The 18033-nt window shown below is 60.3% G+C and overlaps 1 protein-coding gene across 7 annotated transcripts in view; it reads left to right on the top strand.

The window, feature by feature from the left end:
- STARD8 (StAR related lipid transfer domain containing 8) overlaps positions 1–18033 on the top strand; it is an 83483-nt gene that overhangs the window by 14166 nt on the left and 51284 nt on the right. For 5 of the 7 annotated variants that reach the window (XM_087749221.1, XM_087749220.1, XM_087749219.1 and 2 more), the window contains one exon: positions 7113–7146. In XM_087749221.1, coding sequence (XP_087605347.1) covers positions 7113–7146 — 34 coding nt within the window. Of the gene's footprint in view, positions 1–2488; positions 2644–7112; positions 7147–13976; positions 14035–18033 lie in introns of those variants that run through there. The other 2 variants (XM_087749224.1, XM_087749229.1) reach the window with 2 other exon arrangements.

The raw sequence follows: 18033 nt of genomic DNA, 5'->3' as shown, positions 1-18033 counted from the left end.
TTTTTTTGCTTTTGGAGGAAGTGGGAAAAGGACTTAACGCCGCCAGAGCAAGCAGTGAAGCGAGGTGCTGGCGGGGTCGTTCCTCTGGCAGCGCCTTTCTGGTGGGCCGGTATAGTTGCGCCTGTGCCGCTGCGTGGCTGCCCCCCCTTTCCGCAAGGACTTTCCTGGGTTTGGCAGGACAGGCATCTCCATCGGTCTGCCGCGATTACATTGTGCATAGCTGTTTGCCACCTGATGTGCTGCCTTGTGCTTGCTGGAAGGGGCAGTCGCCTGTCCTCCCCCCGAAGCAGAGCAGTGCTGACGGGCGAGCCCCTGACGGGAAGAGGAGCCCAGCAGGGCAGAGCCCGGCAGCGCCGCCGTCCCTGCAGGGACGGTGCCTCCTGTGACGGCTGCCTTCAGCCCCAGCCCTGGCAGAGATGGAAACGGAGTGTGTCTCCTGTACCCAAACCTTACCGAGGGCAGGAGCTCTGGGTAGCCGCTGGCCCGTGCACATGCGCGGGCCCCTGCCCGCTTGCTGGTCCAGCAGTGCGTTCTGCAGGCAGCAAGCCCTGCTCTTACAGCCCGGGGCTCCACGGCCAGCTCTGCCCGTGCACCCCGGCTCTGCCCTGCTCTGAGGGGAAAGCCTGTAAGAAGGGTTGAGACGTTTCCCCGGGCTGCCCGGAGTGACGGTGGCCGGGAGCCCCTTCCGCAGGATCCTCTGGTGGCAATGCCGTTCAGCGGCTCTGCCGTGGTGACGGGTCCCCTGGCAGTTTCAACGCTATGGCAGCAGTACCCAGTGAGATGGATGGGGACGTCTGGAAACGGGCATTTGTCCCAGATGCCTTCATCCACTGCGGGGAAGTATTTGCAAGTCCTTGGAATAAAACCTGTGGCCCTTGAGGCAGTGGTGAGTTATGGAGGGTGACTGACTGGGCAGCAGCGCCTGGGTTTAACTCTTACGTGTGCCCTCCTGCGGGTAAAATGCTTGCCAGGCAAGCGTCCCATAGAGGTGAGACTGTCTTCCTAGCCCCAGGCATTTAAAGGAGAAAAGAGGCGGACGCACAAAGCTTACACTGTGCCTCGGTGCCTCCAGCCCCGCTGTGCTGGCCCAGTAATGCTGGGGACACGGCAGAGGAGCTGCGGCCAGTGCCAAGCCCGGGAGCGGTGCCAAAACGCTGCTGAGGAATGAGCGAGGGGGAGATGGAAGGAGGCAGCTGGAGCCGGCGCTGGGACTGACACCACCCACGTGCTGCTGCCGGGGCCGTGCCGGTGCCATGCCGGGGCAGCGCTGCGGATCCGGGGGGCCTGGGTGCAGGTCAGGTCTGCGGGATGCTACAGGGGTGGCGGTGCCTGATGCCATCTTCTCCAGGTGGGTGCAGCTTCTCCAGCTCTGCTGCATCGTGGTCTTCTGTGCTGGGGTATCGCACTACAAATGACGCCTTGTCCTGGGGGAGAGCCGCTGTGCTCCTGCACGCCAGCACATGCCACCCACCCGCCGTCGGCACGCACGGGCCCCGGGCTGTGCACGGGCAGCATCGTCCTGTGGGGCCCTTGGAGCCAGGCGCCAGCCTGGGGTGGCCGGTGGGCAGGAGCGGTGCCACCAGCTCACTGGGCATCCACCAAGTGTCCTTGGCTCAGCCTGGGCATCACTGCTGATCAACTTGCTGTTGCTTATTCTGAAATAATCTCGTTAATCACTGGTTGGTGAGGTTTTCTTATGTGCCTGCAAGAAGACTTCTCACCTGGGCGCCTGTGCACCGGATGGCTTGCACAAAAGTTTGTGGCGTTGCCTTTTATTATGGTACTTTTTGTGAACAAATGCTAAGCTTGCACAAATGTTTGCGGAAGGAAGATAAGGAGCTGTGAATGGAGTCGGAGTGAATAGCTAGGCCGCATCTGGTGGCTGGGCGTGTTTTTTCCCCCCATGTTTTTCTCCCTGCTGGAGTCACACCTGCAGGCTTGCCGAGCAGTGCCCACTGCCCCATGGAGAGACCGGCTGCCCGTGGTGCCTGTGGTGAACCTGGCCGCACTGGAGCGTGCAGGCTGTGGCAGGGGCATCTGGGGACGACAACGTGACCTTGTCCCTTGGAGAGAGAGAGTGTCGAGAGCCCTCCCGAGTGCATCTGTGACCGCTGCTAGTGAGCTGGAGCAGGGGCCAGAGTGAAAACCTAAACCGTCTGGGGTTTGGGTTTCCAATGTCCTACATGTGCCTTTGACAGCCAAACTCCCATTTCTTTTGCTCTGGGGAGTTTCTTTTCTCTCGATCCTTCCCGCTGCCTGGGAACAGGAGCACTGCTCGGTGCATTCGAGGCAGGAAGGAAAGCCTGGAGCTGTTTAAAACTCGCAATCTTCAGGGAATTTCAATCGCCGTCCAAGCCTGTTCGCAACCAACTGAATAACGGTGCAGGGTTTGAATCGCTGGCCCGCCTCCGCCGGCAGCGCTGCCTCCTCCCTCCCTGCCTGCCTGCCTGTGCCGAGCTCCTGCCCGCACTGGGGCTCTGCCCGGCTCTGTGTGCCGCAGGCAGCAGCCATGGGGGTGCCGGGGTGGGCTCTCCCCGGGGCTGGGGGCAGCGCCGCGGTCTAGGGGGGCTCCATGTCTGCCCCCCTGCCCAGCCCATCATGCCATTGCTGGATTTTTTCTGGGCTTGCTTCAAAAGAGCCAAGGTAAGGAACCCTCCGTTTAACGGTGTCCGTCTTTCGACACCCTCCTAATTTCAGGAGAAGCTGCCGGAAGGGAGGTGGGGGAGGCGTCTCTAGCAGGGCTGGGGTTTGTGCACGGTGCCTGACGTCTGCTCCGGAGGGATGTCGTGCCCGCGCCCCACGTGCACGTGAAAGGTTAATTTTGGATGGGCCGCATGTGGATGCATTGGCCAGCGTGCCCAGTGCTCACCCGCTGCCCGTCAGCGATGGTACCCGCGTCTCGGAGCCCGCAGCCGCGAGGGCAGGCAGGGTGCTGCGCCCGGCCGAACGCGGGCGGGGTGCGTGTACGGATGCAGCACCAGCGGTTATAATGCCGTCGTTGGTGGGCTCTGTGTCTGCGTGTGCTGCCAGCCCCCCGATGTGGTCTGTGCGCACCAAGCCGGGTCCTGCCGTGCACCGCTCGGGTGGCGCGGCCGGCTGGGCTGGGGGCACCCTGCAAACTGGGGCTCGCCCGGAGGCTCGGGTCGCTCCCGGCGCGGCAGCGGGACCACGTCTGGCTTCGCCGACCTGAAGCAACGGGGCGGCTGCGAGCGGGATGACAAAGGAACAGTGAGACCCGAGGCCCCGAGTTTTTAATTTCCTGCAGCAGTGGTTCTCATGGCATCTGGTATTTTTCATTCGGGTTTAATTTCTCATCTGCCGCCTTAATAACGTGCAACTCTCTCTCTTTGACTGCCCCTGTTTGTTGTGTTGGATTTTTTGTATCACAGCCTGTGCAGTGCCAGGTAGGTGTACCGGGTAGATTTTGGAGGTATTGTGAGTATGGATTTCAGGAGTTTCAGACTGGAAAAAGCACTAAAATCCCCTTCCAGCCAGTGCTGTACACCGGGCTGTGTCAAGCGAGTGGATCTGCTGTGGTGAAATGAATGTGGAATGCATGCTGTTCCCCCGGGGTTTCAATGCAAAGCTTAAAATAGTTGAGTCTAAAAATGACATTTGTGAAATTCATTAATAATATTAGTAGCTGTCTTGTCCCTGCTGTCTCCAGAGAGCTTAGCAAGTCCTTGTTAACCCTCCTCGTCCCTGTGAGCTGCATGTTGTCATTGCCATCGTGCTCGTGGTGACAGGGACCAGGTCCTGCATCCCCCCTTGAAGAGCCGCAGCTCCCGGAGGGCTCCAGCCTGGCCCGCACGGGGCTCCCCGGTGCCTGCGGGCTTCAGCGACGTCGAAAGCAACCAGCAGACCACTGGTAACATCATGCCTGAGGACAGGTCTGGTTGCCCAGCTGGTGTGGGTGGCGTGGAGGAGGTAGCGAGCTGCCGGGAGCTATGAGATGGCTTGTGCCCTCGCGGGCACCGAGCCCCCACAGCTGCAGCTGCTCCTCTGGCCGCGGCCCCGGGCAGCGCGTGGGTCTCCTCCCCACCCTGGACACACTCCCAGTCCCCCCCGTCTGAGGATACTTCCCCATCTGAACCCTCCGGTTTTACTGTTTAAGTCGATATTTTTACCTGCTTCTTGCTTAGAAAACGCTTTTGCGGTGTGCCTGGAGCAGTGTGGGGACTGAGTGTCGGCAAAAGTCATTCATGGGTCTGGGAGTAAATTTGTCCTTAGGTTCTGGGGCTCTTCCTCCCCACCGTCACCCCCGAGCCCTGAGCTGTCATGGCCAGGGACCCATGCAGGGGCCTGTGATAAGAGAAACTCCAGACAATTGGGGGCTCCAGAAGATATTTGCCATGAGGTAGCTGGGCTTTATGCTCAGAAGGGATGGGCGCTGCCCAAGGAGAACAAGCCCTGGAGAAGAGGGGTGAGAGTCCCTTGGCTTACCACCTCCAGCTACCTGCCATGGGGAAAAGGGAAATCTGTTGTGGTAGGTGTAAGCAAAGCGGCGCTTCCCTCGGAGCGGTGGCTCAGCAGCAAAGGATGGGGGACTCCGCCTGGTCGGGAGCTTCCCCAGTGCTCAGAGGTGAGGGCCAAAATGACATTTCTGCATTTTGTGCTTCCTCATTAGCTCAGCCCGTGAGGCTCTTGTTGAGTTTGGCATCGTAAAACCCCAGAATGGCAATAAGAATCTCCCTGCTAGATACTGCAGGTGCCTTGTTCCCAAGTTCAGCAGTAGTTGTGCTCTTTGTATAGTTTCCTTTGCTGGTTTTAAGTTTCCCATCGCTCTGCTTGCAGCAACACAAGGTGTTCTGGTGGACGCTTTGTTTCTCTCTTCTTCGGTCGGCATACTGCCGTTCCCATATTTCCACGTCAATTCCACAGCAACCGCCCTCCCACCAGCAAACGAGACCTGGCTGATCCCCGCCTGGGTCCCACAAGTGCTGGACAAGTCCCCGTGGAGTGCGAGGCTTTGGGAGAGGGGCAGCCGGGAGCAGCTCTGCCCGGCCAGAGCCGAGAGCTGCTCCCAGGGCCGAGCGGCTGGGTGGGCTTTGGGGCCACCTGGGTGCCCGGGAAGCCAAAGGGACGGAGGACATCACCCCCCTGATTTCCCTCGGCAAGCACCGATGGCCTTGTGTGGGGCTGAGGCTTCTGCTTCAGCCTGGTTTCCAGTTTTCCTCCCCGTCCCGGTGTTGCTCAGCTACTCGCTATGAACAGCAGAGGAATTTCTTGAAGAGGGAGAAACATGCAGGGCTCTGTCCATGGGGTTAAAGCTTTCCAGGTTAAATGAGGTGGAGCTGTAGCTGGTGGAAGATTTCACAGGAAAAAGGTGTTAGAGCCAGGACAGGATGGCAGGGGCGAGGAGGTTCCCCAGAGCTGCCTCAGCCCTACCTCGCTGCCCGCCAGACCTCGCCCCACGCCGTGGGTGTCACCTGCGTGTGCCTCCGCAAGGCTGATGTTTGCAGAGCTTGTGATAACAGACCTGATAGGGCGATCATCTCCCTGTCCAAACACTTTAGGCTCTGATGCTCTCCAGTCTCCCACACGCTGCCAGAGCGGGGCTCGGGCGTCTGCGCAGGCTCTGCTGGGGGAGCACAGAGCCGAGCACGCAGCCCTCAGGCAGGTGCTGCCCCGAGAAGCCCGGCAGCGGGGAGATGGTTAAGCCCCTCTCCCCCCGGGGCATCCCCAGCCCCGCTGCCCCGGCAGGAAGAGGGGTCCCGGGCGGCCCGTGGGAAAGGCCGGCTCAGCAGCGCGCTGCATTCCTGCAGCGATCCCCGCTGCCCTGCCGGCACCTCTGGCCCCGCTCGGCAGGGCTGCAGCTGCACTGGAGGGGACTTGCCTGTGCCTGGAGAGGGGTCTGGGGAGAGTCCTGGGCTCTGCGCTCACCTCGGGACCTGGGCAGTGCCAGGACCCTCCTGCTCCTCCATCTCCATGAAAATCGACATCTTATCCCATGCGCTGGCGAGGCTCTGCCATCTGTAAATCCCACTTCCCTTGGCTTTGTCCCCATGGAAGTCCAGCCCCAGGCGAGGGGCAGCCCCTGTGCGTGGTGCTGGTGGCCCCTTCCCCACCCCATGGAGAGGCTCGGGGAGGTGACCCGCCGGTTTCCTGCGGCAGAGCCCTGTTTCCAGAGGGCTGTGCAGGGGCTGCGGGAGTGGACCCGGGTGTGATGCACAGGGCACGGTGCGTGGTGTGCAGATGGCTCACAGTGTCACAGAGCAGAGCACCATGGTCTGCACATTTGGAGGAACAGATCGCGTCCTCCTGACCTCTGTTTTGGTTCCTTGCTGCAGATCGGACAGCCTTTGCCTGCCTACCTGTTCCCTCTCTGGCAATTTTGCAGCATCCTTCTCAAGCTGTCAGGCAGAAAGGTCTGTCTCTCCAGCCCTCCCTCTCTCTCTGTCTCCCTTGCCTGCCCCAGGGATGCAGAGTCCCTGGTCCCGGCTGCTGCTCCTCCTCTGATGGCTTCCAGGAGGCAGGGAGCCACAGTGGTGGGCGCCTGCTGGGCACGTCCTTTGCTAGAGCTCCGCTTGTCCTCAGAGCCAGAGCAGGCACTGCTGGTCCCAGGTGCTCTCCGGGGAGCAGGGAGGGACGTGGTCCCCGGCCCACGGCCCCGCGTCTCTCCTGGGGCTGCCTCTGCCCTGTGCCCGCTGCTCTGTCCTGCGCCCGCTCTCCTCCTGTCCGCTGCTGTGCTCATTTTAGGGTGGTGAGGCACTGGACCGGGTTGCCCAGAAAAATTGTGGATGCCCCAACCCTGGAAGTGTTTAAGGCCAGGCTGGATGAGGTTTTTGAGCAACCTAGTCTAGTGGAAGGTGTCCCTGCCCATGGCAGGGGGTTGGAACCAGGTGATCTTTAAGGTCCCTTCCAACCCAAACCATTCTGTGATTCATTTTGGGTGTGTGTTTGTTGCCCTCTGTAGCCAAAGCCAGACAAGGGAACCCTGCGGCACCTCCCAAACTCCCCCTTCCCAAACTCCAGCGGCACCCAGGCGTGGACCAGCAGCTGAAGGAGCTGGAGCAGGGATCGGGCCCAAATCTGAGTGGTAGGAGACCAGGAATGTGAAAATCAAAAAGATAAAAAAATGATTTCTGTTCTTTTTTTTTTTCTCTTCACAGTGTTTCACATTTCTAGAAGATAAAAAAGATGCAGGTAAGCTGTGACAATGTTTTTTGGGGCAGGAATGCCATCACTGTGGGGTGGGCAGGGGTTACAAGAAGAGGACCATCCTCTTGCTGGGCTTCTGGTTTCTTCAGTTTTCCCCCAAACTGTTATTTTTCAAAGGGGCAGCAAAGGCAGCCAGCATGAGGCAGTGCCAGCCAGGGCACCCGCTGAGCCCCAGCGGTGCAGGAGGGACCCCCCCAAGATGTCCCCAGCCCCTCTTTTGCCCCATCCTTTCCCCACTCTGGCTGCAAACACGGCTTGGCCGTACGTTGCAGTAATCACCAGTTAACGGTGTGAAATCCCGGCCGCTGTGTGTGTGGAGCAGCCCTGCGGAGAGGAGCGGGCCCCCTCGCCGGTGTGCGCGTGCTGCCGTAGCTGTGCCGACACGGTGAGCCGTTTAACCAGGGCAGCCCAGCCCGGCGGCGGCTCTGCTCCTTTCTGGTTCCTTTTCTGTTCCTCTCTTCTTTGTGGTGAACAACTTCATGCTCCGCAGATAAGCTCATTAGGAGCTCCAGACCCTTGAAACTGCCGTGCCGTGGGAAGGAAGGTCTCCCCCGGCTTGGAGCCCACTCCGCTTTGCGTAACTGAGATGTCTCACCAGCGACAGCCGGGCAGGAGGGAATCGTGTTGCAGCTCCTGGCTGATCCGTGGTTGTTGTCCTTGCGTCCACAGGCTGCTTCTGCCCTAACCGTCCCTCTGCAAAGGCGCGGGGGGAGAGGCTGGGGGTCGGGGCCACCCCGCCGTGGGGCCTTGTGGGTGCCGGGGAGGCCGGGGGCTGGCGGTGGTCTGCGGGAGGAGGAGGAGGTGTGCGCCTGTGGGCTGGGGACCAGGGATGGGGACAGGGCTTGTGGGCTCCCAGACGGGGCACAGCCAGCTGCTTGTTTTAAGAAAACTGCAGGGCCCCGCTGCCAAACTTGTCTGGAACGGTGTTGCTGGTCCTGGCTGCTGCTCTGCTGGGTGGGAAGAAATGCTCTGGATCGCACTTTGTCCTCGTGTTCAACCTCGGAGAAACAGCCCCGTGGGCAAGCATGGCCCTGCTCGTGGGCAAGATGGGTAGAGGTCCTGCGTTTTATAATCTCACCCGTTGGTTTAATGGAGGCTCTTTGCTCAGCAACGCCTCCAGAAGTAAACCTGGTCTGGTCCTGCAGTCAGCTTATGGTCACTGGCTCTCAGCAGCTCTGGAAGCGGAGGGACCCTGGATCACTCCCCTGCCCCACGTCGGCTCCTCTGCTTTCGGCACAGAGGTCAGAACAGATCCTGCGGACGATGGCTCTCAAACAGCAGCGACGGCGGGGAGGAGCAGTGCTGCCCGTGCTGCCAGCCGGAGCCTCTGGCGCTGTGAAACGGGAAACGCCGCCTTGCAGGGAGCCCGCGGGATGTGCCCGGGGATCTCCGAGCAGTTCCCCATTGCAGGGCAATGACGTGGCCTCTTGGTTTTCATCCCCGTAAGGGTTAGGTGAGCTCTGAGCCCGGCCGGCGCAAGAAAGCTCTGGGCAACAAAAGGTGCTTTGTGAACAGAGCTCCAGAGATAACCCTGGGTAGTCTCTCCTGCCCATTCACAGGATAGATTAACAACGTGAATATCAAGAGCTTGTTAAAAAGGGATAGCGAACCCTGTGCAAGGGAAGGGGCAGGGAAGACTCCTACAGATCACATCCATGGCTAGGATTTTGGGCAGAAGAACGTCTATAGGTTTTCTTCCCCTTGGTTAAAGCTGTCTGTAAAATCCAAGTCTCTCCTGGTAAAGGCTCAGCTACATCCACAGCCATCCCAGCCCGCACCTTCCTGGCCACACGTCCACGTCCCACGAGCTCCGCGCTACTGGAGGGATGCTCAGCCGCCACGGCGTCACGCTTGCATGGGGTCTGAGGGCAGGAGGAGCAGGAGCCCTCACGTACATGAGCAGCTGCGTGGTTTTACACCAGAGGATTTGTCACCTGTGACCCGATGCATCGACTGGAGCCGCAGCGGGTACTCAGCATCACTGCAATCTGCAGCAGCGCAGTGCCCAGCGGAGTGTGGTTGAAGCTCTCCCTTCCATGTGAATTACACTGGACTTGGAGCAAGCCTGCTGTCGGTTCCTACCCTCTGCTGGGGTTTCTAAAGCTCTGAGAAGAGGCCGGTGCAGTTGCTTGCTGTCCTCTTGGCTGATCGTCCCCAGAAGCTGCTCTGACAAACGGGGATCACTTAAGGAAACGTTCAGACAGTGGTCTCAGGAGACACCATTCCCTTCTTGGATGATTTTTTAGTCTCTTTGGGGCAGGCGCCAAGAGGACCTCAGCCCATTAGACAAGGGCACGAGGCAGGGTTGAGCTGGTTCTGCATTTATCCTGGTCACTGTTAGGAACGTGCCTCTCCTGGCTCTTCCATCGGCTCCCAGAGCCTGCCCCTGATTCCCCCCCGCAGCAGCGCTCCTCTCCCAGCACGCCCGGCAAACTCCCTCTGCCGCTTCCCGAGGCGCAGCCGGACCTGTTCCCGGCTCCGGGCCCCGTCCCTGCCTGTGAGCAGCTGGGAGCTGGGGCTGTGCTGCCGCGGCCCCTTCCCTGAACGCCAGCTGTGCAAAATGTGCTGCTTCCCACTGTCATTAAAATAGCTGGGTATGCTGTGCTCGGCGCCCTCAGCAGTAACGGGGGAAAACAACTTGGATTTCATCTGCTTGCTTGGAGGTAACATTTCAGCAGGGCTCAGTCTCCTCCTGGCAGCGGCTGCCAGCCCAGCGGGGCATCGCCTGTGCCGGCAGTGAGCGCCGAGGCAACCGGTGAACAGTCACCGCCGGTAACCTGCCTCCACGGGCAGGCTCACAGCCTGTCTCTCAATTTAACTGAAGGAAAACCCCAGCACTTTGATTTTTGAGACGAATCAGCCAAAACTGTGCAGTGTGCTACCCGGAGAGCTCTCCCTTCCTGTGGTGTGAGCAGGTAGCCCTGTGTCCCTGCTGTCCCACCGCCTGCCCAGCCGCAGGACCCCACCTCGCATGGCCCCGCGGGTCCCCTCCTGCGGGCAGCCGCCGGCCGCCTGGGACACGGTGCCCGCTGCGCGGCCCCGAGCTGTCCAGCTGGAGCAGACCCCGCCGGAGCCAGGTTTCCATGGATTTCCTAACCCTCTGCTTCCTCTCCGAGACTCACTTCCCACGTATTGTTCTGGACAAAGCAGAAAGGAAAGGCTTGCACACCAGCCGTGCGCGTGAAAACCGCATCCTCCAAATAAACTCCTGCTGATAGCAGCATCGGGCCTCTCCAAAAGTAGGATCGGGAGCGTGCTCTGCTAATGTCATTAAGCAGTGGCCTCCTCCAGCTGCCGAGGGACGGGGACTGAGCTCCCGGCTGCTGTCAGTGCAGCCAGGCAATGATGATATTACAGCGTTCCACAGTGGGCTTCTGCGGCTGGAAGTGGTGAAATAATAGCGAAAAGAAGCACGAGGGACTCTGCTGAACTTTTGCCCCAGCATGAAATAATAAGGCTGTATTTACCCAGCATCTGGATCTCCAAAAATAACCCGCTAAATTTAGCTGTTGTTGATACGTTGTCACAGCTGAGTTCTTCCTCTCTCTTTACACGCTGGTTCTGTTGGTTTGTAGCCGGAGCACGAGCCCTTCGGTCCTCGCCTGGCATGTGCCTGCACGTTTGCTGCCCTGGTTTTTGGGGGAGAAGAAGGGGGACTGGGACCTGTTTTTCTGTCATTGCCTGAACGGGTTGAAAGGGAGAGGGACGGGGGGGCCGGCAGGGTGGCTGCTGTGAGGGTGTGCGGCCGTGCCGGGACACGTGGGAGTGTGGGGACCGGCACCACTACCCTCAGCACCGCGGTGGCTGCAGCATCGACGCAAGGGAGGAGAGCGGAGGAGATCCATGGCCTGGAGGCGTGGGGTGGGGTGGGGGGTGATGCTGGCCACGGCTGCAGGGACCCATTTCTGGGGACTTCTGGAGCTCCTTGAGAAATTGCTGCCCGTTACATGGTAGACAACATGGTCACGGGTCTGGATCCCGAGTGAAGAGGTAGGAAGTAGAAAAGCTGAACTGAATGTGATTATTAGTGGGTTTGGTGTGACATGTGATGAAAGGGAGCCTGCATTGCTCCTTCCTCTTCCCTGCCCACCCGCGGGGTCAGTCTCGGGCTTGGCTGATGAATCACACTGAAATGCCGGCCTCCATCCCGGCGTAACTTCGGGTCCCATCCCAGGGCCGCGCTGGTGCTGGCCTGGGAGCAGCGGTGCCTGACCCGCGCTCGGACGGGCTCTGCTGCTCTTTTGGTTATTTCCCCTGAAGGGAAAGAGTTGTTTCTCACATTCTCTCCTTTTCCTTCTGTTACAGCCCCCGTGGCCTCACTCCTGAGCACTCGCCTGTCACTGGGGATTGATCCCCTGCCTGGCTTGTGTAAAATGCTTTGTGATTAGCTCTAAGTAGTGGAAAAGTTTAAAAAAAAAGTACAAAGATAATTCCTAAACAAGAATTTGGACACTAAAAATCACCCTGCCAGGGCAGCTTCAGAAAAACAGTTTGTGCTTCTTTCCGTCAGCTGTTTTCTCAGGAGCTGGGGACAGCGTCTCCTGAGGCTCGAGACACAGCCCCCAGCGGTTCAGCCTCCTCAGCGGACCCTCGAGGTTATTTTTGAACCGCTGAGCTCTTGGTCCCTATTTCTCCGTATTGGTTTAATTCCCCCTAGGAGGCAGGCTGGTGCTGAAGGCCCTGGGCAGAGCCAGGGTTGCAAGCTCTGACGTTTCGTGCCCGTTCCCGGTGGGTCCCTGGCTGGGGTATTTGTGGGTAGGTGCCTCCTGCGCTGTTTCAATCACCCCCTTCCCAGCACTGTGCTGGGCACTGCCCGGCCCCGTCGGTGCCTCCCTGACGCCCAGCTGCTTCCCGGGAGCTGCTCCTTCGTGCTGCTGCGCCTCTGCAGCCCCCCGGAGAACGGCTTGCAGGAGAGGCAGGTCCCGTGTAGATCCATGGAGCCGTGCATATAATTACATCCTTCGTTAATTAACAGGAACCGCCGTGGCAGTGATATGGGCATGCAAAGGACTCCTGTTAATATCTTGGCCTACAGTAATTTTAAGCACTTTTGGTTTGTTCTTTTGTCACCTTTTTGCTCTTTCGGCAAAAACGCGAAGGCTGCTGGATCGGCCCCCGTTCCGCCCGCTCTGCCCCGCGGGACGGGCAGGCCGCCGGGCGCCCCTGCTGCCACAGCCAGCCCCGGAGAAACAAGCCGAAACCCTGAACTGAGAAAGAATGCTTTAAAAGAAAATCAAAACTGACTTGGCCACACTTCAGTTTTTCCAATAAATGATTGTGGGGAAACCATTTCTCAGAGGCAAGAGGCCCCTCCAGCCCATGAAATGAAGCCATTTCTTGTCCTTGTTCCCCTTCTACCCATAAAAATTTCTGTAACTCGGAAAGCCAGCGCCTGCTGCAGTAACCGATCCCCATCCCCCAGCTCATCTCCCCTGTCCTTCTGGGACTTTCATTTCGGGGTCTGCAAGTTTTTCTGTTTCCCGTAGCTGACAAAATGCAGATTCCTCCCTCTGAGCAGCCGGATCCTATCACGAATTGGGTGATTTTATTTGAAGGCCAGAAAGGAAGAGCCTTGGTTAGAGAGGGGTTTTTCCGCGCGCCGGCTGGGCTGCGGGGCGCTTGGCAAGTGCGGAGACTGAGCTGGGAAAAGCCCCCTTTGGCCGCCTGGTGCCCCTGTGCCGCCACGTTTTTCCCGCGGCAGCGAGGAGCGATTGAGACAGACTGGAAAGAAATCGCAGGCAAGAAAGGACATTTATATCTGCATCCTCCGGGCAGTTTTCATGAGAGCAAAAGGATCAAGAGGGAAGTTTCGAGTGTGGTTACTCCCCTGAAATTAAATGAGAAAATACATCGAAAACTGACAGAAAGGTTCGGCTGTACAGTGTTTTTTCTTTGGTAAGAGCTTTGGCTTGTAAGCAGCATCAAAAACGCAAAGAAAGGTAATGTTTCCTGTGTCTGAAATAACCCGGCTGTGCTTCTGGAGAGAGCTCTGCTGGAAATGAAGGAGGCTCCAGGCTGTGCAAGCAAACACGGCCTTTGTGGGTGCTTTGTAATACTCGTGTGGTTTTCTTTTCAAAGCGTGAGAGGTCAGATGGGAAAAAAAAGGTGTGAGGTGTTTGCAGGCCAGTCTGATCATGTTAATTCCTTCTCTTCGTAACGAAGAGACTCTGGATCCTGCCTGAAACGTCCGCGGTGCCTTGACTACCAGCTCGCCCCGAGGAGCAGAGGCAGGGAGCGGGAGCGTTCCCAGCCGCAGCGATGCCGTGTCGGACCGGGCCGCCGGTGACCCAGTCTGAGGTGGATGCAGGTGACACGCGGGACGCGTGGATCAGCGCCGCAGGGCCCCGACCCGGCCCCGGTGCCAGGCGGCCCGCGGTGGCCGCTGCTGCCTCCGAGGCACCGCGCTCCGGCCGCGGCCGCGCAGGGGAGGCTGCGGAGGGCGAGGGGCGGCGGAGGGAGCGGGAGCCTCCCCCGGGGCGAGCGGGAGCCTCCCCCGGGCCAGCGGCTGCCTCCCCGGGGCCAGCGGGAGCCTCTGCCGGCGGCGCTGCCCCTCGGTCTCCGCGGGGGGAGGACATCAGCGGGCGGGCAGCGGGCGGTCCCCCGGCCCGCAGCGGCGGGGCTGCGCTCGGCGGCCCCGGCCCGGGGCACCGCGGCCCCGGCGGGGGAGGAGCCGCCGCCGCTCGCCCTTCCCGCGGCGGAGCGCAGCGATGGGCAGCCGCGGGGCCGGGGCCGGGGCCGGGGCCGGGGCCGGGGCCGGGGCCGGGGCCGGGCCGGGGTCGCCGCCGCGCTGGGGCTCCGGGCGCTCCCTGGGGCTGCGGCTCCGCCGCGCCGCGGCCGCTGCTCCCTGCGGGTGGGGACGGCGCGGGCGAGCAGGTGAGTGCGGGCTCGGACGGCAGCGGGAGCCCCGGGGCGGCCGAGCCGCTGGGAGCCGGGGCTTCCTTCGGGACAACAGCCCCCGCAGCCCCCCGCTCCTCTGCCTCCTCCTATTCCCCGCTGCGCGGCTCGGCCGGTGGGAAGCGGCGGGGAGCAGCCCGGCTGCCCGCGGGGGTCGGGCCGGGGCCGGGGGCGCAGCGGCGGGGAGGGCGGGGGCTCCGGGCCGGGGCCGCCGGTGGAAGGGGGCTCCGTGGGGGCCAGCGCGGGGGCGGTGCCAAAGGCAGAGCGCGGCTTGGGGTTTTGCCCTCCTTTCGGTCTGAAATCGTGCGAATTTGGTGATGCTCTGGCCCGGGGTCTCTGCTGCCTGCTGTGCCCGAGCGGGCTGATACGGCTGTGCCTGGTGCGGCAGGAGGGACAGGTCGTGTCTGCTGATGTCCCCGAGGAAAACTGCAGTGCTGGTGAGGTTTAATGTGTTTATAAGGGCTGGTAACGATGCTGAGCCTTGAGCCTTGTCACTTTAATATTGCAGGTGCTAACCCTGCTCTGTTTGCTAGCCCCATGGTAGAGACCGGTTTTCTGTGTGTTCGGGGTGTGATAGAGCGGGGATGTCTCAGTGCTGCTGCAGCCCCCGTCCCTCTCCTTGCTATGAAAACTCTGGGGGAGAGGGAAGACGCTGGGAGCGGTGGAGGGTGGGGGGCATCACCGGTGGGTGAGGAGCCGTGGGTCCCAAAGCCGAGTGGTGCCTGTCCTGGGCCAACTGGTAGAGCAGATCACCCGCCTGCGGGGCCGTCGGAAGAAAAGAACCCCACACTTTTCATCCAAAAAAAGGCATTATTATTTGATAGTGTCTTAATGCTGCTTGTATGAGTCTTTTTATTAAGGCTGTTAAAATACTTAAGGAATTTTTCTTCGTTTGGAACTCCAGTGCTAAAACTGGTTTGATGTGGCTTTTAAAGATGACTGTGACAACGACATGTGGATAACAATCTTGAAAGTGATTTATTTTGGGTCGTGTGAAAGAAGAACCGCTGTGGCTCGGTTTCTCAGTCAGCTGCGATGCCCAGTGAAGGATTACATCTCGTACCTCCCCGAGACTTGTGCTGGAGACTCATTCCTCCTGCTGTTAAACGATCCCTTCGGGAATGGCCCAAAACGCACTGGGTGGACACAGGTTATTCCTCAGGGATGGGGGGGTCAGCTTAGTTTGTCGTAGGCGAGGGGAAAACGGAGTTTTTCAAAGAGCTCCCGCTGCCGGACCCCGTGCCGGTGACGCTGCCCACCTCGGGGCCGGCACGCTGGGGTGAGCTGTAGCCAGGGGCTGTCGGCCCAGCGGGGCAGGGGACAGAGTGGGGAGGAGGTTGTTTTGGGATGATCTGCACGAGAGCTGGGAGCACAGCCGCATATCCTCTCTGTAGCTGCTCCCAGGAGCCAGCCGTGCCAGTAAGATTTCCAAGAGATTAATTGGCATCTCGTCTCTTTCACTTGTCTTGGTAAACCCTGTACGTGCTTCCCGAGGCTGGACCAGAATGGAAAACCACTTTCTTAGACTTGCAAACCACCACTGTTTTCTCTGGAACAGCAAACCACTCTGGTGTGTTGCACCCCCCTGTGCAGAGCTGCAGTAGTCAGCATCGCTTGTGGCCCCTGACTGCAAACACCGTGATGCCTCCTCTGCCAGGCTGCTCTTCTCTCTGCCCGCGGTGGCAAAGTCCATGCGTGGATCGGGGGACCTGGTTCTCCACCATCCCCTTGGTGGTACTGTTCGCACGGAGGGAGGACCAGCAGCAGTGATGCCCCCTTGATGTAACGGGAGGAGGCTCTGGCATGGGTGGGTGAAGCAGGAACAGTTGGGGTAATTGAGCTGGTTGCTGCTTCTCATTGCTCGCCAACGTGTTTACCTTCCAGGAGCTGGAGGCTTTTTGCTCTGGTTCAGCAGTGGCCACATAATCCAGATTCCTCAGATAAATTCCTGCTGTTTCTCTGAGATCTGTGGCTGCTGTTTTAATTGCCCTGAGCTCTGGGCCAGACACAGGACCCTTGTTGCACAAAATCAGCTCCCATGAATGATGCTGTTGTGTGTATGTCTCAGCTTCTCTTTTCCTCCCTCTTGCCCTCCTCCCTGGGAAGCTGGGGAATTCAGGATTGATGAAATCCTGCGGGCTGTACTCATGCAGCTGGTGACGCTGGCTCCGTCTGCCATTTCGTGTGTGCCAGTTAACTTCTTCCCCCTGAGTTTCCTCTCGTAAACAAGGATATTGAAACCATCCTCCTCCTCCTCTTGGCCGGAGCCAGCTTCTCACTTGACACTGGTGCTGACCCTGTGCCGAGACCGGCGCTGGAGCATCCCCGCGGCCCCAGAAGCCGCCCTGCGAGCGGCCGGGGCTGGCTCTTGGGACGTGCCTCCCCCTCCTCCTCCTCGGCCTGCCGTGGTTGAGTCTGACCTCCTCCTCGGAGGGATGCAGCGGGGCCCAGCTGGGGTCAAGGTGGATGGGGCAAAGGTGGTTTCTGGGTTACCTGTGCTGCGGAGAGATCCTGAAGCGGGCAGGAGGGGAGGAGCAGGCAGCTCCTCTCCCACTTGCTGTTACTGGGGCCTTGAGCGGGATCCCCGATGCCAAATCGGGTTTGTGGCCATTTATGAATAACGCCCCAGTACCCCGCGTGGATCCACGTGCTGTGCAAGGGCACAAACGCACCCGCGCTGCCGTGGCGGACCCCAGCAGGACCCGCGGGCAGGTTTGCCGCTTGCAGGTGTGTCAGGGATGCTCTGTGGGGCCTGGCATCGCTGCGGGGGCTTTACTGGGGACCCAGGGGTCTGAAGGGCGGCGGTGGCAGCGGTGTGGGTGGCTGCTTTTATAGCTGGGGATTGAGAAAAGCCAACAAGCGTTCTGCACTGGGTGGCCGGAGAGAGAAATAAGTAAGTCAGGCACCCCGAGGTGGGAGAGGGCGGCAAGTGCAGGCTGACATGGGGTCAGACCCGGATGAAGCTGGTTCACGTGGCAATGTCGTGGGCTTCTCCTGGTCTCCATCTGCGGCAGTGGAAAATTATGAAACGTGAATAATGCTTGCATTAGCAGAGCAAGGGTCCCCCGAGCCTGTGAATAAATTTACCCCAGGACACCCACTTCTGGTCTGTTCGTTTCTGTGGTCGGTTTTTATTTATACACCTGAAAGAAAAAGTTAACTTTTCCCCCCCCGCTGTTTATTCTGGTGGTTGGAGCAGCAGATGATGACCGTCTCGGGGCTGCCCAGGATGTGCTCGCTGTGGCTGCGTGGGTTTTCCTTTCGCGGTGGGCGGGCAGCTGCGGCAAAGACGCTTTCCTGTGGATTCACGTTGGGTTTTTTCCCATTTTTAGGCCGTGTCCTTGCTTTGGCTTCTCCAGGCCGTTTCCGCCGGGCGCGGGGTGCGGCGCGCCGTGGCCGGCAGAGGGCGCCCCGCGCCGCGGGGTCACGGTCACGGTCACGGTCACGCGTGGGTGGCCGGGGCGCGGCGGGCGGTGCTGCTGCTGCTGCTGCCGCTGCTGCTGCCGCTGCCCCCGGCTCTGCAGGCCCGCCGTGACCTGGCCGGGTGCTCCCCAAGTGATTTGCCCTCGCGAGCGCCTGTGGCTGAGCCTGGGGGTCCCGCTGGAGCCTGGGGAAGCCCCCCGTGGGGGGAAGCCCTCCCTCGCCCCCCGGCCGGGCGGGGTAAGCCGCATGCGTCGGTGTGCCCGTCGCATCTGGAGGTGCTCTGTCCGCTGGGGTGTCTGATCCAGGGATATGCGGATCCAGCCCGATAACTGGCCTTTTTCAGCAGCAGTGTTCAGCACCCCGGCCCCGGCAGGGGTGCTCAGCGTGCATCTCTCGGTGCGGTCTGTGCCACAAAGTGAGCCTTCACCTGTAGCTACGGCGCGGCCTGGCCAATTTTCCTACCGGACCTCGCCCAGAGGAGGGAAGGGGTTTGAGCGCTGGTGGGCAAGGAGGCAGAAGCCAGGCTGCAGTGCGGGCAGCACAAACGGCTCACCC

Source organism: Nipponia nippon, unplaced genomic scaffold (assembly GCF_047370975.1).
Source record: "Nipponia nippon isolate SJK-2023a ecotype South Korea unplaced genomic scaffold, ASM4737097v1 scaffold_12, whole genome shotgun sequence".
Taxonomy (NCBI): domain Eukaryota; kingdom Metazoa; phylum Chordata; class Aves; order Pelecaniformes; family Threskiornithidae; genus Nipponia; species Nipponia nippon.
This window is presented reverse-complemented; position numbering and strand designations above follow the sequence as displayed.